This window comes from Macaca thibetana, chromosome 8, assembly GCF_024542745.1.
Source record: "Macaca thibetana thibetana isolate TM-01 chromosome 8, ASM2454274v1, whole genome shotgun sequence".
NCBI lineage: Eukaryota > Metazoa > Chordata > Mammalia > Primates > Cercopithecidae > Macaca > Macaca thibetana.
The window spans coordinates 57016442-57040233 of NC_065585.1; the positions used below are offsets into that span (position 1 = coordinate 57016442).

Below are 23792 nucleotides of genomic sequence, written 5' to 3' on the forward strand. Positions count from 1 at the left end.
CACTCCACATCTAATCCATGAATACGTCCTTTGGCTCTTCCTTTAAAATATATCCCAAATGCCTTGATTTATCATCAATCCTATAGCTGTTGACTCCTTAGTCCAAGGATTATTGCAGTGACATCCCAACTGGCATTCCTACTTCTGCCTTACCTCCTTCAAACTCTTTTACTCATAGCAACCAGTGTATTCTTTAAGTTTAAGCTCCTCTGTTCAAAATATATATTGGCTTCCCGTCTCTCTTAGAGGGAAACCAAAGGCTTACTGTAGTGTAAAGGCTTGTCTAATCTTAGGTTCTGGTTCTGACTCTCACCTTGTGTCCGCATTACTAACTCAATTCCAGTCACCCCAGCTTCCTTGTAGACACAGGTATTCCAGCATGTGCCTGCCACAGGAATTTTCAACTCCTAGTTTCTCTGCCTGGAATGTTCTTCTCCCAAAAACTACATGTATTACTCCTCACTTTTCTGTGCTCAGATGTCAACTTATCAGACAGGACCTCTCAGTCCACCAATTTAACGTGGCTTCTGATATTCCTAGATAACTCTATCTGCTTTGCTTTTTTCATAGGTGTTATCACCTCCTATCATAGTATATATTTATTGATAAATTAGTTTATTGCTCATATCCTCACATATCCTATAATGTGAGATCGGTGAGAACCACAGCATATCGGTGTTGTTCAAGGTTGTATCTCTAGCCCTACAATAATGCCAGCAACATAATATATATTCACTAAATATGTACTGAATGAAGAAATAAATCAAGATTCTACTTAAGATTATTTCAAAAAAAAATGTTCTGCTTCCTAAGAAAGATTTTAAAAACTCATGAAAACCTCTGATATATATATGCAGGTTGGTGATGTCCTTATGAACTATAAATATACTTAGCTAGCACTTTTTATTCACTTTAGCATACTGAATAAGAACTTATTTTTAACACAGGCAGGATATGGACAATAAGATGCCCATTTTTAATATATGCAGGAGAAGAAACAGAATAAATGCCTTATGCCAATTGTATTTTCAGTTATTTAAATCAGAGCTTGCCAGTTGGAGTTCTGTAAATCATTAGCAGGTGCACAGGTAACAAAGTCAAGCGCACAGCAAAGGTCTAATAAATGTTAGCTATTATTGTTTGTATGCATAATCTTTCCCTTATATGTGTGTTATTGTGGTGGTGGTTGTTGTTGTTTTTATCCTTTGTAGATATTGGAGATATAGTGAAGAAATGAAAACAATGGACCCTGGCTATCCCAAGCCAATCACAGTCTGGAAAGGGATCCCTGAATCTCCTCAGGGAGCATTTGTACACAAAGAAAATGGTATGCAACATGTGCTTTCTACATTTCATAAGTTTGCTATCTTAGTAACACATTAGGCTTTTTCAGTGTGCTAAATTAAGCCATTGGAAAGTGCTATACTGGAGCTATGTAATACTGTATTTCTATTTATATGAACTTTTTTTCCTAGATTTACATGTAATATTATGCTGTAGACATTTTTTAACCTCCACTTATTTTAGTTTGTAAAAAAGTCATTAGAAAAAAGATGAGTAATAGTTGAATATGGAAGTTGTGTATACCTTGGAAGTAATCTCACCTGTATTTCTATTAAAATTCCTGTAAAGATAATAAAAATACATGGGACAGAACCGGTCACAAGGAAGATAGAGGTGCCACTCGAGGTATTATATCTGGTAATAATGCATGTTGAGAATTATAATTTTTTATGTATTCTTTGACTTAGAGTGTCAGCAAGGAAGGAAGATTCCAGCTCAATATAGTGAGAATAGAGTGGATATATGATGGCATAATAACAAGAAAAAAATCCAAGAGCTGCCTCTTTACTTGCTATCCCAGGATTTCACATTCAGCTAGATCCCGAGTGGAAAGTTAGCTAAGCCATGGATAATCAGTACTCCCCTATCTGTTGGCATATATGAAATGTAAACATATCTCTTCTCATCCAGGGATTAGTAAATACGAATAAATCATAATAATAATTTGAAATTGAATTTATATGCAATATTTCAGAACAAAGGAAAGGAAAATGACATTCTGAAATACAGAGAAAAAAATTTACCTCATCAAATTATTTTCGATATGAAGCATAAGAAAATAGTATATTATATATGTCCTCAATAACATGAAAAGTCTGTGACGTATGTTCAACATAAGCAAAAATAGGCATCTTTTGCAAGACAAACTTAAGTGCATCTAGGGGCAAGGAAGAGAAAGCAAAGTTAATGAAAGAGTCAGGGGAGAGTGAAAAAATCACACTAGCACTGAAAACTGTGATTGACCATAAGCCTATTGCAAGATTAAGAAAACTCTACACTGGCAGAGGATGGGAGCTCACGCCTGGGAGGCTGAGGTGGGTAGATTCCCTGAGGTCAGGAGTTTGAAACCAGCCTGGCCAAAATGGTGACACCCCCATCTCTATTAAAAATATAAAAATTATCCAGACATGGTGGCATGCACCTGTAGTCCCAGCTACTCAGGAGCCTGAGGCAGGAAGATTACTTGAAACCAGGAAAAGGAGGTTTCAGTGAGCTGTGATCATGCCACTGCACTCCAGGCTGGGCAACAGAGCCAGACTCTTTCTCAGAAAAAAAAAAAAAAAAAAAAAAGGAAGAAAAAGAAAACTCTATGCTAGTATAAACTTGAAAGAACTTAGAACCAGGATAAATTAATACCAATCAGAAAAATCAAAGTACATGTACTGTTTTTTGAGCATTGCTGTATGTATAATGATATACCACTACATTCTGTGTGATGGTGTCCCAGAAGTGGAACACTAGGCAGAGGCAAAGTCAAAAAGAACCTTGAAGTCCTGATCATAGTACTGGCTGAGAAAAATAATTTGTTTGTATTCTATTGGCTCAGAAAATTGAAAGACCAAGTTAAGATATTACTTGTATGTGACAGAAGCAGAAATCCATAGTACAGTGAGACTAAGATTAAAACATAACTCTCTGAGATAAAAGGGAAAGCAATAAGAGAGTAAAGGAAGTCACTATAAAGTCACGTCGGAGGTAGTAAAATCACATTAATAATGTGCCTCAAAACTTTCGAAGCTATACACTTAAAAAGGACAAAGAAATGAAAACATGTGAAAGATGAGCACATCAGTTTATTCATCCACATGTATTAAATAGCAACTTCTTACTAATGAGCATGTAAGAGTAAGAAATAGAACACAGAGACCCTCCTCTCAGGGTGCATCTCCTAAGCTATATAGTAGTACCAGCTGTGGAGAATTATCTCTCATTACACTTTTAGGATCAAACAATAGAAAAGTCCAGTAAGGTTCAGTCAAACATAAAAGGATCATCAAATAAAACATAGCCTCATTAATTTATTTTCCAGAATTTCTCAAAACAATGAAAATTTAGTTAAGAATTCACCAGAAGTTGTTCTTCATAAGCATGTATACAAAAATACATGTCAAAGCTGCTTTTAAAAGAAAAAAAAATACAAATACCTAAATATTTATTCAACCAACTGACTTTCATAAATGAAAAAAACCCTAAATTATTGAACAAGATGAATTTTGCAGGGTCAAGGTTTGACATACTTCTATTACTAAGATTTTAGGCTACTTCCTTTCAAACCTTACACTATCTCCTAGTAACTAGACATTTTTTTTTTTTTTCTGAGACAGGGTCTCATCTAACTATGATACCCAGGCTGGTCTGTAACTCCTGTATGATGCCCAGCCTGGTGTTGAACTCCTGGGCTCAAGCAGTCCTGTTGCCTCGGCCTCCCAGAGTGCTGAGATTACAGGCATGAGCCTCTACAACAAACCTAGACTTTTTATGTGTACCAAGTATATTCAATAACTACAATTCTACTCCTATATGTGGAGTGTGTTACTATAAAATTTGGCCTACAGAACTGTATAGTATGTAAATAGAAACTTCTTAACTTTTGTGTAATGCCCAGTAGCTCCATAGTAATTAGCTTTAGCTAAAAATTGAAGATGAGGACACTTCCGGCTGTTGGTTTCCAGTTTATATAAGAAGTGCATTCACCTGTTTTGAAGGTCTGTTTAATTCTAGATGAATGCCATTATTTAACTATGATTGTCTAATGTACTGTTATTTGGCAGGCCCTCAATGTTACAATGGCAGGCCCATTTCTTCATCCAAGCCTGTTGAGTAATTATATTGAATTTCATTAATGTGATCAAATACCAACTCTCAGCAGAACAACTCGAATCTACATACACCTGTTTTCACTTGGCAAGTTGCCCTCATTGCAAAACTGTCCTACGAAACTAAAAGCAGCAGTAGGTGTTTATGGCATTGAACAGAATGATTTCCAGAATAAAGTGCCCTGAAGTGATCATCTGCCCTATCTAAAATTTCTTGAGAGATGTCAGAGTTCTTCATTCAAAAATGATACCTCTCACACCCTTGGACGTTTAAACTACAAGTATTTGATAAAAGACAGGAGATCTCTAAGGTCAGGAGTTTGAGATCAGCCTGACTAACATGGAGAAACCCTATCTCTACTAAAAATACAAAATTAACCAGGCCTGATGGCATATGCCTGTAATCCCAGCTACTCAAGAGGCTGAAGCAGGAGAATCGCTTGAACCCGGGAGGCAGAGGTTGCCGTGAGCCGAGATCGGGACATTGCGCTCCACCCTGGGCAGCAAGAGCGAAACTCAGTCTCAAATGAAAAAGACAGTAGATATCTAAAGGGATCCAGTCTTAAAAAATTATTAAGTATCCAGGCTCTAGATCTAGATCAAGATTTAAATCTTGTGTTCACCAGAACATGAGCATGTTATTTTGTCTCTGTTCCTCAATATCGTGGGCTTAAAAGAAAGGATAGTTAATTCTACCTGATAGAGTATTTGTGAGGATTAAAAGACAGGTCATCTACTAAACTTTAACACAATGCTTCTTCCATAATAAGTCCTCAATAAAACAGGAAAAAATATTACCTTCATTAATGATTACAAACTATGAATTATGCTTTCTATCAAAAATAGATAACTCCTAAAATATAGTTTTAAGTAATTATAGCGTTAAAACATTTCTTCTTGATTTTTTTAAGTTTTATCTCAAAGGACAAATTAAGTCAAAGTATTATAGTCACACAGAAACTTGACATGAATGAGCTGTGGACAGAAAGAAAAAAAATGGATATGTGCCCAACAAAAGGATAAAATTTGGAGAACAGACCTAGGAAAAATGTCCCTATTTGTAGTTTAATCATCAGGAGCTTACAAAGTGTATTGTATGCATTCATAATGTTTTAGAAAATAAATTGCATGTTACTTGAGCCTCCCACATCCCACCTCCTCCCCGTGAAATATAAGGTACTAGGAAGTATTAAAAATGGAATTGTAGATTTATGTTCTATTTTATTCTTAAAATAGTGAATAATGGCTTTGGTACTTCTATAAAATATAGCTAGGTGACACAAATTAAACATACTTTTAATAAAGTAAAATAAAGAGGACAAAAGGAGAAGGAACAAAATGTTTATGACCTAGAGCCAGAAATGAGGTTAGAGTACCAAATGCTATGAATACGTCTTTACATGTTGAGATTCTTTGCAGACAAATGAAAGCCCCTCCAGTTTTATGATTTATATTTTATTATGATTTCTCATCCAAATTACAAAAGGAAACCTGTTGTTTAGAAGGAGCACGGATTCCTGATACTAAGATGATTAGAAATTTCCCTTGAGGTGTTTCATAGAGAAGCTTATTTATCATACATTGAACAATGTTCCCAGTAACAGCCTGAGAGTAAACAGTGTTTCAGTTTATAAGGCTGTTTCAGCATCTTTCAATATAGGTTGATATTATCACACTAATATGTAATTTTGTAACAGCAGTCCTATAAGCGAGCAAAAAGATAAGGTTCTCTTTTCTAGCTTGGACTAGGAGTAGATTGCATAGCACAGTCTTTGAACAGTCCTCTGTAAATGATATTTCTCTCTCTGGACTGAGCTTTCCATAGGCATTAGATGGCATCATTCCTGGAGCACAGCAGCCACAGCCATCTTAACAGACAGCTGAGCTGAAAATAGTGTTTTCTTCCTATGAAAACTGAAGGGCCTTAAAATACATCTCTTAAGACATAGCCTATTTTAATAACATTTCTCTACATATACACTGTCACAAATAAGTGGTACCTGTGTGTGTGTATGTTTTTCCCCCTAGGCTTTACGTATTTCTACAAAGGAAAGGAGTATTGGAAATTCAACAACCAGATACTCAAGGTAGAACCTGGATATCCAAGATCCATCCTCAAGGATTTTATGGGCTGTGATGGACCAACAGACAGAGTTAAAGAAGGACACAGCCCACCAGATGATGTAGACATTGTCATCAAACTGGACAACACAGCCAGCACTGTGAAAGCCATAGCTATTGTCATTCCCTGCATCTTGGCCTTATGCCTCCTTGTATTGGTTTACACTGTGTTCCAGTTCAAGAGGAAAGGAACACCCCGCCACATACTGTACTGTAAACGCTCTATGCAAGAGTGGGTGTGATGTAGGGATTTTTTCTTCTTTCTTTCTTTTGCAGGAGTTTGTGGTAACTTGAGATTCAAGACAAGAGCTGTTATGCTGTTTCCTAGCTAGGAGCAGGCTTGTGGCAGCCTGATTCGGGGCTGACCTTTCAAACCCAGAGGGTTGCTGGTCCTGCACATGAGTGGAAATGCACTCATGGGGAAGCTTCCATGATGCACAGTATCTGCTGTTCTTCAGTCCTTTGTCTTTCTTTGTCATTCAGTTCTAGGCCTTTCCTCTGCACGCTCAATGCCCAGTAAAATTTCAGGATTAACTAAAGAAGAGGAGAAAAAGAAGAAAAGATTCTTCTTAAAAGTTTCTAATGTTATTTTCCTTCTGAAGTCTGAGCCCATTTCTGGGGTGAGAAAAAAAAAAAAGCAAATCAGAAAACCCACGATTTTTCCTTCTTTTTTTTTTTTCTTTATTTTTTCTTTTTTTTTTTCTCTCTCTTTTGCTTTAAAACAAAGGGAAAAAAGAGTTTAAACAAAAAACCCACAATTGAACTTCCAGGAAAGTGTGAAGACCCAAAACAGCTTTGTCTCCAAAGAAGATAGCTCTCTGACTGCTTTGGATAGTCTCCTACGCACCATTTTGTCAGGTGGGAGATTTGGAATACACATGCAGGACGTTAGACTGTTGGGACAGCCATTTTCCAACAACCAAGGGGCCAAAATATCTGCAATATAGTAACAGCCTTAATAATACATCCATTTTTCATTTTATACAGCTGTTCTCAGCTATGTCCTCAATGTTTCATCGCATTTATATTCATAGCTATTTTCAAACACGACCTTTTAATTGTTTTTGAAGTATTTCTAAACCCCTTCTTTCCACCTTACTCCTCCATCATTGTGATAATCTTCCCAAGTTGTATTAGGCCATTGCCCCAGGCCTTCCATGAGTCTGTCAGGAATATTCATTACAAAGCAGAGCAAGAAGCAGTATATCTCTGAAGTGGATTACAGTGACAGTTATTTTACAAGGATTTGTGACACTAGTAATATACCCGTGTAACCCTTTGAGAACTATCACACCAGCTTTCAGAGTCTTAGGATTGTTGGTCTTGTGATCTGATAAGTTACAGAACTGGGCAATGGTAAAAACAGTCACAGGTTCAAGAAGATCAGGTTTTTAAAACATTATGTCCTATAATGTCATGTAATTTTTAAATGATTTACAAGACTACATAAATGTGTTTATAACAAACAGAAGTGATGTTACTTGCCAAAATTTTTCTGGCAAATAAAAAAGGTATTTTATTAAGAATCTCGTAAGACTGAAATTTTATTTGAAAAACTGATAACAGCCTACATCTTCTCTTTTTTTGTTTCAGGCATACTGAATTTCTGTTTTAAAATCCATTGCATGAAAATTCAATTTGCCTTGGTATATGCAGTTAGCATTGCCATTTTAAAAATGAATTAAAACGATGACTCTGAAGTTGCATGAATATGCTCCAGTGCATTACCTATTGCATGTCCACCATAGTTCTCAAAGGGTTAGTGTGGCTTCTGGCATTTAGCCGTCCATTTGATCACTGACAGAGCCAAGAGACCACCAAAGCATTTCATTGTTGAGTGTAATTTGTCCTAACAGCAGTATTGTCATTTTCATGTGACCTGCAGAGCAGGTTTGTATCAATATTTTTTTCCTAGAGAAAAGTCAGCAACTGACAGACCTCTTTATTGATTTTTAGGAGCTGCTTCTTGCAGTGAAAGGCTTTACAGCCACTGGGCTGTGAACTTATTAGAGATGGTCAGAATGAATGCACCCCATGAGTCAGACATTGGCTTTGTGTGAAAGCCAGCTTTGAGGGGATTAGCTTTTGAAACAATGAACAGCTTGCCTTGAACTTGATTATTGATCTATTGACTGTCATTAACAACAACTTAAACATTGTCTTCTGTGAAAATTTTCCTTGAAGAGTCCTGTTCTATGTCTTTGCCCTTTGACCTTTAACTTGCAAACTGGCACAAACTGAAGGAAATCTGGTGTTGCTTCTCCATTGGATTAGTTGTTCTCTAAAATCTAGTGAGCATGAGCTGTTTCCTTAGAGTGGAGAGAGTGGTGATGGCCGATCTGCAGATGGACACTTTGCTCTTTACATGCACACTCTGAAAATGCCCTATAGGTAGAAGTGAATTTTAATTTCATTATAATATAATTTCAAGTCTAAATTCATCATTTTAGTACAAATTACAAAAAACTATAGGGAAAAAAAAAAACCTCAAATACTTGAATGGCCAGTGTGGCTTTTATATAAAGCAGGAATTTTATACTAGTAAAAATTTCTTACTCATTTGCTAATAATACACATTTCCAGATGATTTTTAATGAGTGTAGGTATACATTCTTATTTCGAAATGGATAGTTTGGCTGCCTTGAATTTATATTTATACTCAACATAGCATGAAAATTAGAATGCCTTTTGGTTAAACTACATGTTTATGATTTGGTTGGGGAAAATATTTTATAATTGTAGGTGGCATGCTGCAAAGCCTTGCAGATTGTTATTTCTTACAACCTGAGCATATATACTGTGAGGCTAAGAAAAAAGAACAGTAAGAAAAGAAGAATGGCTTTACAGTTAAATATCATACAATGCAGATGATATTTTAAGAGGATATTGGAGATTATGTACGCAAGGGCCAAGAAAGCAAGAAATGAGAACCAGAGTCAGCCCTGTAGCTTTACTTCAGTGCTTCCATTCTAGATGATGCTGATATTATAAAGAGTTAGTCACTGCTGCTAAGCATGGAGGACTATATACATAAGCTCGTTTTTACAGTGTTTGCTTGTAGGAGGGTTTAATCCTTTTAGGGCCTTGATATCAAGAAAAAAATAACTGGAAACTATATTTTGCTAAAGATAGAAATGAGGAACTGTGTCATTTTGGGACATGTGCAAATCATTGAGGAACTCCATCACCCTGCATTGAAAATTGATTTTTTTCCTCTAAAATGAGAAAGAAACTGAATAAGCAATCTGTTGCCTCTTTACTCATTCATCACAATATCCTGATTCGTCATAAGACTATAAGTATAAAGGGCTAGAAAATAATCATAGCATTAAGAAGGAAGGAGTCTATCATTATGCTTGAATTCTGGCAAATGTCATGAATAAGGGTTGGGTCATATTTACTTTAATATGACACAAGAGTTATGTGTTAAGCAAAGGCATATAAGGCTACTCTTTTGACTAGAACATTTCAGTTATCAGGCTGTACTATTACAAGAGATAAGAAAATAAGGACAATGTAATCACAAACACTGGGATACCATTTGTTTATTGTACACCAGCTACTTTGTGGGGATGGTTCCTGACTCTTCTTCTACTTGGGGTTTGGGAAAAAAGTCTCAATCCAAATGGAACAGCGATAGGGAAAGTAATTGATCTAACACATAAGAATAGTGATTCAAAACCAATGTGGAATAAATTTCCATGGGTCAATAACATAAGGTGTCAGTTCAGTATTAGTAGAGATATGCGAGGCATCAAATATCACTAAAAACATGAAAAGCTCAGACATACCATTTCCCAAATTGAAATGAAAACACATTCATGCCTGCAAAACTAATTGTTCTGCTTCATTTATCACTACTTTATCTAATATAAACACAAATGTAAACAAGGCAATGTTCTTCACATAAAATGACCATATAGTTAAGAATTTTAGTAAAATATTGTTGTTCTGTGTATTATTAAACAAATGCAATGAAGTATTAAAATAGCTGATCAGTTTGAATTTCCTGTAAAGCAGTAATTCCGCATCAGAATTGTAGATAAGGTTGTGAATTTACTGACTCACTTCCGAACAGTATCTGTTGACATGGCAGTCAGAGCAGGTGAATACAGATGCTCTTTCTGATTACAAAGGTTATAGAGCTAAATCAGACAACATTATGTGATACTAGCAAAGACAACTTCTGTTATAAATCAGAGGGCAAGGCTTTTCTGAATCGATGTGATAAATTACTAAGTAATGATTACCAAAAATAATTACTAAGTAATAAAGGATACAGACTGGTTTACTGAAAAAAGCAAGTGTTACATTTAATAATTACTCATAATCAGTTTTTATTAACACATAATTTGGCCATTTCATATACTATGTACCTATTTTCATTCCCTCTCTGTGGGTCATTAAAAAACACAATGTGGTGGATAAGAACATTGTCCAAACTTCACTGCTAGTTCCAGTACATAGATGATGGTGTATAAACTGGATTGTAGGGGTAGTCATATTTGCAAGTTCTACATATTATGCTAATATCTCTAGTGTGGTACACATACACACCCACACTTTGTGGATCTTACAGTGGAATAAATAGTGTGTCCACATTAACTAAACTCAAAGTGCTATCTGAAGAGGAATGGATGCTATAAGCAAACAGACTGAGTTAAACTGAGTCATGAAAATATATATATATTTTTAAGTTTTTGGAATCATTTCCAGAAACTAATAAAGGGGTTTACTGATAGTATTGAGTCTGTGAGATTGTAGCATATACTGAAACAATCTTCTGGATGGTGGTAAGATCTTTTTAAGCAAACACGGTAAAGAGCTTATTTTATTTCTGATGCTTTCAAGGGCATATTCCAAAGTATCACAGATGTCAAATAGAATATGCTATATAAACCAAAAATGTACATTTCAGATGACCTATTACAGCAATCTCAGCCAATATGTAATATCACAAAATGTGTCAAGTCAATCGTATAAGAGGATCTAATCATTCGGCTGGATTTCATGTACTTTCATGATGTTGATATATTGTGACCATGGGAAATAGGTGCCAGAGCATATGTAGCTAAGTCACAGGTTCCACGTTGCCTAGGAGGGAATCATAACTATATCAGAAAATTTTTAACAGTTATGTCTTAAAAATTAGAATTTTATGTATTAAAGAAAGCAGCAACCAGGAATAGCACCACACCATAAATATGAAAGCTAATTATTATATTTAATAAATATAATGGAAATGGAGGAGGAGGAAAAATGAGTCTTTTGTTAGATATAAAGACAAACTATAGCACTCCTTGATAATACAACTGGAAATTTTACTTTAGCAATCATAAAATAGTGGAGAAAGAAATGCCACTTCAAGCTCTTCACACTAGTGATGATTATGTGATATATCAATGTAATATTTAGCCAGTGGTTATTAGATGTTACCATGCTTAAAGACATCTGATACTCATGCATTGCCTTACAGGCTAAAAATGTAAGAGGTAGGTGTTCAGTAACCTCAGTTGGAAAGATATATAATGTTAGAATCCCCTGAGACAAGCCATTTCCCTGATATAGAAATTTACCTCAATAATCATGTAACCTAAAACACTTGGCATAGTAGCAAAGAAGTTGCCTTAGTGTTCTAATCTCATCTAATTGTGACCTTTGTCTTTCATGTACTTCTGAAATCATTTTCCATTTTTTCCATTGGTGTGATTTTGACACAATTCTGAAATGTTTCAGGTAAGATTAATAACATCCAATTACAAATATATGTTTCAATATTTTATACATGTCCACTTTGAAAGTTAAACCAATAGTATAGAAAGCCTAAGAATGAACAGTGATTAGACATACTCACAGAAATTAAGGGAAAAACACATGATATTGTAAAATTCCTGTCAATTTTTGAGTAGAATGCAGAAGTACGTAGCAGTCTTCAATTTTTAAACACAATTATGAGCTTACAACTGGACGTGACATGCATCATTTATTAGAACAATGTTAATTGTTTATACTAAGTAAGGATATAAGATCACCGAAGCTTAGTGTTATAACAGAGACTTCACAGGCATTCATAACTAATGCTTTCTAAGGAGAATAAGGGCATAACCCAGAACTCATGGTCAGTGCAGAGTAAGTATTAAAAGTTATGTATGAAAGACATTTATTTATAGAGATTTCTGAGGATTCTATGCCTTTTCAACTTAAAGATGAGTGTGTCTTAGAATTTATTTTATACATCATTGGACTGGGGATAATATTCAAATCTGCACTCAGCGTATCCTCACATTACGTGGCACATTGAACAGTATAGGAAAAGACATCATAAACTAGAATGTCGTACAGATTCATATAACGTTGCCATGTGCTCTGCTGTAGAGCTGAATTTATATGCCCTTAAAAAGGGATAAAAATCAATTAAATATAAATATGAAAATATACTTACGTTAGGTCACTTAGCTTCAGAGCAAGATGTCATTAACCTTTATTTCACAGAGAAAAACTGGAAGAAAAGAATGGTGAACAAGAATAAAATGATAAACTTCTTGGCTTATAGAGATGTTTCTTGGGAATTTTTTCCACTTGTTTTTATCCATGAAAAAAAAATATCAGTCACAATACAGACATTTCTTTTGTATTTGGTCTGTGGGTAAACTGGATCCCAGGCAGAATACTTTTTGCCACAGGCCTTTTTATACATGCTTTATATATGATGAAGCTTTGATGAGATGTGACTGCATGGTAGGATGCATTTTCCTAGGATAGGATATGGTGCTGCTTGTACTTGCCACCTTTTATATGAATGTATGTCGCTACATTGGCCTGTCTGGCCAAGATATGAATGAATAAAGCCTGGTATGAGCTGTCTATTTGAAAAGTCACTAGGATGCATGTTTCATTTGCTGTTACATAATGCCAGTTTGAACCTGTTTCCTCTATATATTAACAATCCAATTGTTAAGATAAAATATACTTTGCTTGAATGAATGATTTTGGTAGTAATATGAGAGTTATCCTTAAATCAATGTTATAATTTTTGCTATTACTGAAATTCCATCACAGAGGCCACATTATTGGCTGTCTTCTCACAGCTCTTTAGTGTATACCATTGCCTGAGTAAAATTAGGTTTTTAGGTCTTTTTGGCATTTACTTCTTTTATAGCTGATGTGAAATCAATTATTCCTTTATATGTTCATAAGTACAAATTTTCACTATCTTAATTACTTCCAAACAAACAATTTCCAAGCAAGGGTGTGTGTGCCTGGTTTTTCTGCTCCTCCAATTCTAAGATCATTATTTGTTTGCCTTCTGTTTGTCACCCAAAAATACAGATGGTTGGGAAAGATACATCTTACTGAGTTGTCTTATGCAGTCTCTGTCTATATTTGCATTTCTTTCTATTTCTACATTGTCTTTTTTTTTTTTTTTTTAACACAGATTTGGTTTTCCATTCCCTTTGTGAAAATCAGTATTGAGCAGTATTGTACATCAGAGGTGGTACCCAGGAAATATCTTTGTTCCTCGGTATTTTCCTTCAAAACTTCCATGCAAAGACAGTCCCAGTAAAGTTCACATACATCCCAACCTCTCTCATTGGCTTCTAACTTTTTATAGAGCTATTCCCCTGAGAAAAGTGAAATGCTGAGTATGAAGGGTATTGTCTGTTGATGAGATAGCTAAGGAAATTTGCTTTTGGAGAATATATCTTAAATAATTATACAGGAAGTAGTCACAGTATAGTGTTCTCTTTAAGGTACATCATGGGTACATAAATGCCTAAAACCTTCATCCTTTGGTCTATTTCTCTGTATGTGTAAATTACATATATGTTAGAGAGATAGAATAAAAGAATTAGGGGTGTTACAGAGGCAACTTTTTGCTGCCTTGGTTTTGACTGTATCAGCATTTCTATTGCAGACCTCTATTTTCAGGGGTTTTAGAGATTCGACCATAAAAATTTGCTTCAGGCTTAAAAGTTTTGAAAGATTTTTTTTAGGTATCTAATTTTAAACAAATAGATCTTGTTTTTATATTATAGGAGGGAATAAATGGAGTTTACTAGTTCAATTTTACGCTAATATAACTTTTAATAAACAACTTTTTAAACAAAAACATAAAATCTAATTAGTTCATAGTTGGTTGATGCTTTTTTAAAAGAATCAATTATTGACCTTGAGAAACTTGCCTGCTTCATCAGTATAGTAACCTATCTTTAAGATGTTTTAAAACGTGTATACCTATATTAACATTATCTTGATTCCAGTGGCGGATCAGTATGATAATGCAGATTTATGACATCCATATAAGCTATCTGGTAATATAGATTTGGGAATATATAGTATATATGATATATATATATACACACACACACATATATATATTTACTAGATAGATGAAGAGAAAAAGCTCCCATAAACTTAGTTTGTCAAATAAATACCATATATTTAAAAAATTGCACAGACAATTATCATTCAGAGTCAGAATGAGATGCAAGTAATTGCAAAGGGAAGTTGTCTCTTGGGTAAACAATATACATTTTATAGCTTCTTACAAAACTAATTTTTTCTTTCTATATTGTGGTTATGGGAAAGTAAAAAATTAAAATTAATACGGACTTTATTTAAATAACATTAAACTGTGAAGCAGAGAGAAATGCCAGGAAATTAAATATGTAGGCCATTATCTTGTGGTTGTCTGACAATACTTCACCTTTCTTTTAATTCCCCATGATATTTTCAGTTATGGAGAGAGTATTAAAATCTAGATTTAAGTTTCTGCATTGTTCTCATTACACTCAACACTATTTCATTAAGTTCTTGATAATATGTAGTGTTCTGTGTGCAAGGAAAGAAATAAATAATACATTTATTTGCTGAATGAGTTTTAAGGTGTGCAAGTTGTAGTGATGTTTTTCCCACACAGGATTCTATACATTTACACCATCTTAAATCTGGCATAATTTTTTTCAGATAGCTTCTACTGACAAACACAAAGCTTGTTTGTGTGCAAATATAAGGCTAAATAAATGGTGCTAAAGTGTATTATGACTGTCAGATAAAATCAGGCAAAATTTTGTGGTGCTTAAATTAATTTTTTCATTGATTTTATTGATCAGTGCATTGAACAGTGTTTATTATTCACAAGTTGTCTTTTATTAGTAAATCAAGGCCTCATAGCACATTGTTAAATAAAGTGGTTGACTAGTCTATGTAACAGCTCACCAAGCTACTATCTCTTTTAACTCCTTATAATGTTGCGTCATTAAAGGTCAAGGGGTCATGCTATTAATCTCATTGCTATAGACCATTAACATGACTGAACTTTTCCACAAAGTACTTATGTTTACAATGCTATAACCCTTTGACTGCTGCGGCAACCTTTAACCACACAAATGTCACAAGCTAGAATCATCAGCATGGTTCTTGCCATGGCAATCAAAGAGTTAAGGGCTGTGCAGTGATTTTTTTTGTATTTATTAATTTATATTTATTTTGTTTCCATTCAAGGAGGGGATTAGGGGTGGGGCAGTTTTTGTCTGCTGTAAGTGTCTTAACCAAGGGAAGGGTTAAATGGCTTTTTATACTATTGCATCTTCTGTATTTACCATCAATTCATTGTGTTGTAATTAAAAGAAACTGTCAATAAATAAGAGAACAGAAAAATGGTTCATAGACATTGTGGTTTTACTCAATGAATGATTTACATACATTTATGACCAATATGTAAGATATGGTTTATAAGCAGTACCCGTTACTATCTATGTCTTTCTAATCCATATGAAACAGAAAATGAAAACTAATTTAGGGAAAAATCCTCAGTGCATTTCCCTGAATTAGCAAGTGTATGAAACTGGCCACATCAACTGGAGAAACTGTTTAGTTACTGTATGCTTATAACTGTGATCAAATAAAGGAGAAGAAAACTTCATTGCATCAAATATATTTCAGGCAAATGCCTGTAAACATAGGATATTTAAGGTTTCTACAAAGACTTGACAAAAATAAAAGACTACGTTTTGAATAGATGAATATAATTTATTTTTTAAAGTTACACATCATAGTTGTCTAGGCAAATTTAATCACAGAATTAATTTTTCTATTAACTCTTTGGCAAAATCCCATATAAGAAATCACCACCCCCCCCCCCCCCCGCATGGTGGCTCATGCCTATAATCTCAGCACTGTGGGAGGCCAAGGCAGGCAGATCACCTGAGGTCATGAGTTCAAGACCAGCCTGGCCAACATAGTGAAACCCCGTCTCCACAAAAAAATACAAATATTAGCTGGGCATGATGGCGGGTGCCTGTAATCTCACCTACTCAGTAAGCTGAAGTAGGAGAATCACTTGAACCAGGGAGGTGGAGGTTGCAGCAAGCTGAAATCATGCCATTGCACTCTGCAGCCTGGGCAACACAGCAAGACTCCATCTCCATTTAAAAAATTAAAAAAGAAAAAAATAGGATTATAGTAAAGGATGGCCATGAACTGAATAACCCACTCACAGAAAGAAAGCAAGAGGAAGGACTAATATTTTCATAACTAGCATATTAATAAATTACCTTGTACATAGGATAAACTGTGAAATCACTTTCTGAGAATATCAAATAGTTGCATGTAATCTAGTACTAAACCAAGAACTTTCTGAAGATTAGATATAATGTGTATCAAAGGTCATCTGAATTTTAGGAAGTCATATTGGGAATAAAGCAAACAGGTTGTTCTCTTATGCAAAAATCAAGGTACACCTGTCCACCAAGGAATTAATCTTACAAATTGTAATCCACACATGAAAGAGGAGCTGTGAAGCAGAGTAACTAAGATGATTACAGATATTTATTTTCCTGAAGTCATAAAAAGTAGACTAGAGGGATAGAGTACCTTTGTGTTAAGTTGAACTCTGAATCTAGAATGATTCCTGGGGAATTTGGAGATCTATCAAGAGTTTAAAGGAAGACTGCAGATAAGAGTTGTTGGCTTTTAGAACATGTCAAAGAACGTACAAGGGTGAGCCAACCAACAATATAGTTTACTTTTATTTGTAGAAGGCTTTTTAAAAAAAAAGATAACCTTGATTTTTGTAAAACTTTTAAGAATATTAAACCATAAATATCTGAATCCAAGAATCAATCTCTTTTGTTTTTATTGTCAGAGAGAGAGAAGCTGGAAACATCCAATTGTCTCAGTAGATAATTTATTTTTCTTATGTATATGGATTTATTTAATATCAAAATACAATATTATATGCAATATATTACATGATTTTGCCACAATCAAGGACTAAGTTAGAATAACAACTTGTAGAGGAAAAGAAGAATACAAATACGGATATAGATAATCTAGTAATACACCTAGCTCACTATAGGAATAAGTATTACTTATTGAGGTGGATTGTAATGTTTGCATATTTTAATTTTTTTAAGAAAGTATTTGAATGGGCATAGCTTCAACCCAATTTCATGCATTCAGTCACCCTCTCAAATTAGTTACCCCAGTGTGCCACTGGCTCTCCCCTCCTACTGCTCTTCTTCCTTCCTCTCCTCCCTTTCTTCCCTCCCTTTCCCTTCTTTTCTTTCCTTCTCTCCTTCTCAATTGCACTATTTCTTGGAAGAAAAATTTACAATCCTTTATTCTTTTCCACACCCTGATTCTTTCCTTTTTATAATTGAGTTGCACTCCTCACCACTTCACTAGAGCTATTTCATGAAAGGTAAATTATATAGTTATCACTAAATTGAATCTTTATTTCCTATCTTACTGGACTTTCTCATAGTATTTAATACTAATAATTACTCTGTCGTTAATATTTGTTCTAGGCAGCTCCTTGGTGGTAGGAGTATTCATTTTTTTCCTACCTCTTTCATCCCCAGAGGCTGATAAAGTACCCAGCTCATAGTCTTCAATAAAATGTTGACTTCTAGACATTAGAGTTTAGGATTTTCCCTCACCATGTTAAACTAATTCTTGTGAGTTTACATGACCCCACCACCACCACCACCATGTTCTTAACTTCCTTTATTTCTACACTCTTTCCTGGACCCTCTTTCACAGCCATGGCTTTAGCTTTATGACTATGATGTGCTGTGAAATTCAGATTCACAATTTCCACCCACTTGCTAGACAAATTGATTTGAATTTTTTTTAGCTTCCCAGATTCAATCTACTAAATTTAAAACTCACAACTATCCCTTCCCTCCCCTAAAAATTCCTCCTGAATTATCTAATCTATTTAATGGTACTAGATTCTCTTGTTTACCTATCCATTAAAACTTCACAAGTTCTTGGCCTTCTCCTTCCTTTGACACACATGCCCCATTCGACATTTGCCATATCTATGAATTATACTCCGAGTTCCACATGGTATCATTTGCATATGATTTTTCCTTGGCATTCTTACCCTATTTAAGGTTCATTATTTCTTGCCTCCTCCGTGTTCTTGTCTTATTCAATCTCTATTTTTCATCCTCTCTACACGTTTCTGGCAAAACAATCTTCTCAACTTAGAGTTCAAATATTATCATTCCTCTTAAAATCTTAAAAACAAAGATTTTATATGCAGACCCTTCAAAATCTATACTTCACTTTCAAGATTTTTTCTCCAAGGCATATCATTATATATTTTTATACTTAAAGCCATCCAAGTATCTGCCATATCTTACCCATGTTCTTGCACATACTGTCCTCTCTATTTTGAATTCCACCTTCCCCATCTTCCCTGACCTCACTGAATAGATAAAAACACCCCCACCTTTGAAACTTCATGTCATCTGTTTGCATTGTGTTTTGCTAGGATTCTCCTAGTATAGTTAATATTGTCTCCCTTTTCCTTCAAAAGTGTTCCAGTTTTGTAAGTTATATGGCCATACTCTTAACCAACATTTTAGACAAAGCTTATAATTTTATGTGAAATTTTAAAAATAATTTCTTGTCAATGTCTAAACTTCTGGTGATTGTATTCTTCTTACTGTTTTTTTCCTTTTTCTTCTGCTGCAGCATGTGATGTAGTGCCTTACACAAAGAAGGAGCTAAGAAATGTTTATTGTACTAAACTTAATTGTGTTCTTTACTATAACTGGCATTACAGAAACTTTGTTTTGCTTTGTTATATTCTCTAACCCATTTTCTAAGAGTCTTATGAATTAAGATATTTAAAAGCATTTGTGTTACAAGATCAAATATTTTAAGCAGTTGACCTTGATTTTTTTCTAAGGCCTTACTTATTTTCTCCAAGGCTCTTTAAATATTGCTTATTACTCATTAAATCATAAAGAAAGCCTCAAGTTTAGACTATCCTTTTTTATATTAATTGTTTACTTCTTTTATTTTCTTTTTTTTTTTTTTTTTTTTTTGTTTTTGTTTTTGTTTGTTTGTTTTGAGGTAGAGTCTTGCTCTGTCACCCAGGCTGGAGTGCAATGGCATGATCTGGGCTCACTGCAACCTCCACCTCCCAGGTTCAAGCAATTCTCCTGCCTCAGCCTCCCTAGTAGCTGGGATTACAGATGCCCGCCACCATGCTTGGCTAATTTTTATATTTTTAGTAGAGATGGTGTTTTGCCATATTGGCCAAGCTGGTCTTGAACTCCTGACTTCAGGTAATCCACTTGCCTCCCAAAGTGCTGGGATTACAGGAGTGAGCCACTGCACCCCACCTTAATCTTTTACTTCTGATAATCATCTTTTAAACCAAGAGGAAATTTTTTAACAATAGCCAAGTAAAGTGGGAAACCTGTATGTTGGCAGATAAATTATCAGAATTTAAAATATTCAAAAATCAAATCCTGCTTTCTCAAATCTGTGCATAGACATCAAAGAAATATTTATTAGTTTACTTACCATTAGACAGTAAACAAATTCCCTTATAAAAGAGACATTGTGAAAAGACTGAAATAGGAGTCATTTTACCTATTCAGAGGAGAATGCAGCCCAAATTCTTGCAGGTCCAGTGTCGGGTCTACAGGACAGCATTTCAAACATGGTGTTTAATCTGGAGGAAACTAAAGATTAGTGAGGTATTCAAAAGGGAAAAGCCAAGTCAAGAATAAAAGAGAGGATATAGATAAGCAGTTCAAGAGCAGGAAAAGAAGCCATTTATTAAAGTTATTTTTTACCTTGAACAGCTGATATTGGACCATTATGCCTACAATAATTTTCACCTAAGAACTCATTCTAGAGTTTACCTGGTGTGTGACATGCATCTAAGAGCTATCATCACATTTTCAGGTCAAATGATAGATCACCCACAGGTATATAATTTCCTTCTTTCCAAAGCCCTACTAAAACCATAGAAAATCTATTTTATTTCTTTATTTTCAAAGACCTCGGAAAAGGAAATACAAGTGAGGAGACCGTGGCAACATTTGGGAAGCTGAAAACAAGTGGACACCTGGTAACTGGCTTAGCAGAACCAAGGAAACCAAATCATAGAAACTGGCAGGGGCAAGCAGGCAGCAAACCCACCTCCATCACATATGTGTTGAATGCTGGGTGAATGGACACACCAAGCAGCTGTGGACATAAGGTGAATGGAGTTGACTAAGAAGAATTTAAAACTATAAGGAACAGTTAAATACTCCAGATCCTGTCCATGCCTCCCTGCCATTGATAACTCACTCTCCTCTTTCCAGCCCAAAACTCAAATATTTGACCCACAGAAAGGGTAAAAGAAAGTCTCTGAATTGGGACTTTCTATACCAAAACAGAGGATTAGGTGAATCCCCTGTTCTATAGTTCAGTGCTGAATTCTGAGGCAAATGCAGAATCCTTCCTCTGTCTCACCACAGGAACATCAGCATTGAGATTTTTGTTTTGTTTGTTTGTCTGCTTTTTCTCTATGTCAGAAAGTGGAACACTCTTCTCTGGTGAATCTGACAACTCAAGAGGAAACATAATAAAATTTGGTACCCAGGGTTTTCTCCATAAATGGCCAGCAGGATTATCCCTTATTAAATTTCATACTGACAGATCCCATCAATGCAGTCAATGTTTCCAATCAGCTATTTGTTTACCCCTGTTGAATAGCATCAGATAATCAAGGGTTTCTAGGTATTTGAGGAAAGGCTTAAGCAGAGAGATAGAGACCAAAACAAATGCACAAAACCCATGAAGGAAACAGGTTATGCCTGAAGAAAAAACATGTAAAACTATCTTTAATATTCCATAGAGGAAACAAAATTCTCTTGCTTGGAAATTAAAAACATAGTTAGAACAACAAAGAATTTAATATAAAGGTTGGAAAAGTTGAGTTAAATCTCTTGGAGAATACAGCAAAAAGAGAAAGATATGAAAAAACTACTAGAGCAAAATATTTGAAAATTAGAGAACAGATCTAAAAGTCTAGGAGGTACAACATTCAAATACTTGGAGTTCCAGAAAAAGACAACAGAAAAAAAAATGAAGGAGAGAAATAATTATCATACAATTTGGTAAAATTTTCTGGAATTTAGAGACTTAAGTATCCAGGTTGAAAGAACCTAGAAATGTCAAGTATAATGGATGAAAATGGACACATAATAAATCACAGTGAAAATTCAGATCATGAACGACAAAGAAAACACTGTATAAGCTTACAGAGAGAGGGTAGAAAATTCACTTACAACGCATAACAAATTGAAATGGCCTTAGATTTTTCCAAAATAACACTGACAATTTGAATATTAGAGTGTCTTTAAATTTTTGAATGAAAATTATTTTTAATCTATAAGTCTATACACAAGCAAATATTAATTAAATGTAGAGTAGAATAAAGCCAGGCAAGTTCTCAAAAGTTTTTTACTCTCATGTTGCAGTTCTCAACTAAAATATGTGTTTCCCTAAATAATGAGAAATTCAAAAAGAGACATAGAATTCAGTAAAAACACACCGAACTTTTTAAAAAGAAGAAGAAGGAGGAGGAGGAGGGGGGAGGAGGAAGAGGAAAAAGAAGAAGAAGGAGAAGGGGAAGGGGAAGGGGAAGAGGAAGAGGAAGAAGAAGAAGAAGAGGAGGAGGAGGAGGAGGAGGGGGAGGAGGAGGAGGGGGAGGAGGAGGAGGAAGAGAGAATAAAGCAGTAAAGGAATTATCTGAAAGTCCAAGAGTATGGTGAAGGGTACCTCCAAGATTACAACTGTACACCAGGTATAAAAGATAACCAATTCAGATTGGAGCAGCATAATGAATAGATAAGCATGTTGAGGACTTTTGTACTAATGACTTTGTCATCATAGCATGATTTTTAACTTATGATGATACTTCAGGATGTGCTTCATCAAAACAAGAAAATAAATTTAAAATAAGAACACATAAGATCTAAGGAATAACCAGGCGCGGTGGCTCATGCCGGTAATCCCAGCACTTTGGGAGGCTAAGGCGCGCTGATCCCCTGAGGTCGGGAGGTTCAAGACCAGCCTGACCAGCATGGGGAAACCTCATCTCTACTAAAAATACAAAATTAGCTGGGGTGGTGGCACATGCCTGTAATCCCAGCTACTTGGGAGGCTGAGGCAGGAGAATCGCTTGAACCCAGGAGATGGAGGTTGCCGTGAGCCAAGATCTCGCCACTGCACTCCAGCCTGGGCAACAAGAGCAAAACTCCGTCTCAAAAAAAGAAAGAAAAAAGGAATAGAAAATTCATCTCTTGAGAAAAAAAATCCTAAAATAAAAGCAAAGGTAAATCCTGCATAGCAGACCTAGAGAATAACTAGTCCAAATAGTAGAATCAGTGACTCCAGTATGGAAATTATACATATATGTGTGTATGTGTGTGTGAGTATAATTCACACACACAGAGTGAAACAATACACAAAGTAAAACCAATAAATTACTTGATGTGATTGGCCTTGTGGGAAACTGTACCTAGAGGCATTTGGAGTGTATAGAGACTTAACCAATTAGGTACCAAAATATGAAGCAAATATATAAACAAGGCATTTATTAATTTAATAAATATTTTTTAATTCTAATAAAAATCCAATTTAATGCCAGTTCTAGTTATAGGCAGGATAATGTACAAACTGTATTTTTATTTAACCAACAATTATAATAAAACAATTGAGAAAATAAGGGAAGGGAAGCAAAGGAGATGACATAGAAGACAGCTTAATCTTCATCTAACAGGGAAATCTAGAGATGATGTCTAATATTGATTTAAAGATAAAATACTTGCATATTACTTAGGAATTCTGACATGATAAATGCCAAGAAAAAAAATCAGCTGAAAACATCAGAAATATTTGGGGAGGAGGACTATGTAAGTAGGGGCTGGAATTGGGAATGATTATATTTTTGGTGTTGTTTTAGCATTATGCAATGTTTTAAATGGTGTAACTGTATTAATCCAATAGTAGAGAGTTGAAATCACAAAAGCAACCCATGGTGAACACGTCCAAAATTTTCACGGACATAGGAGTGCTCTGACCACGACTCCACTGCTTTGCGTCTGCCACTGGGCATTAATCAGACTCATTTGATCATTGTTTTTCTTTTCACCCACTTCCCAGCATAGTCTTTGTCTTTTCCTCCCCATTATCTGCTCCTCTTTTACA

General features: G+C 35.0%; 1 protein-coding gene across 1 annotated transcript in view; it reads left to right on the plus strand.

The window, feature by feature from the left end:
* Positions 1–15950, plus strand: part of MMP16 (matrix metallopeptidase 16) — a 294102-nt gene extending 278152 nt beyond the window's left edge. The window contains exons 9-10 of the mRNA XM_050801222.1: positions 1212–1327; positions 6189–15950. Coding sequence (XP_050657179.1) covers positions 1212–1327; positions 6189–6523 — 451 coding nt within the window. The 3' untranslated portion in view covers positions 6524–15950. The remainder of the gene's footprint in view (positions 1–1211; positions 1328–6188) is intronic.
* Positions 15951–23792: the final 7842 nt, after the last annotated feature.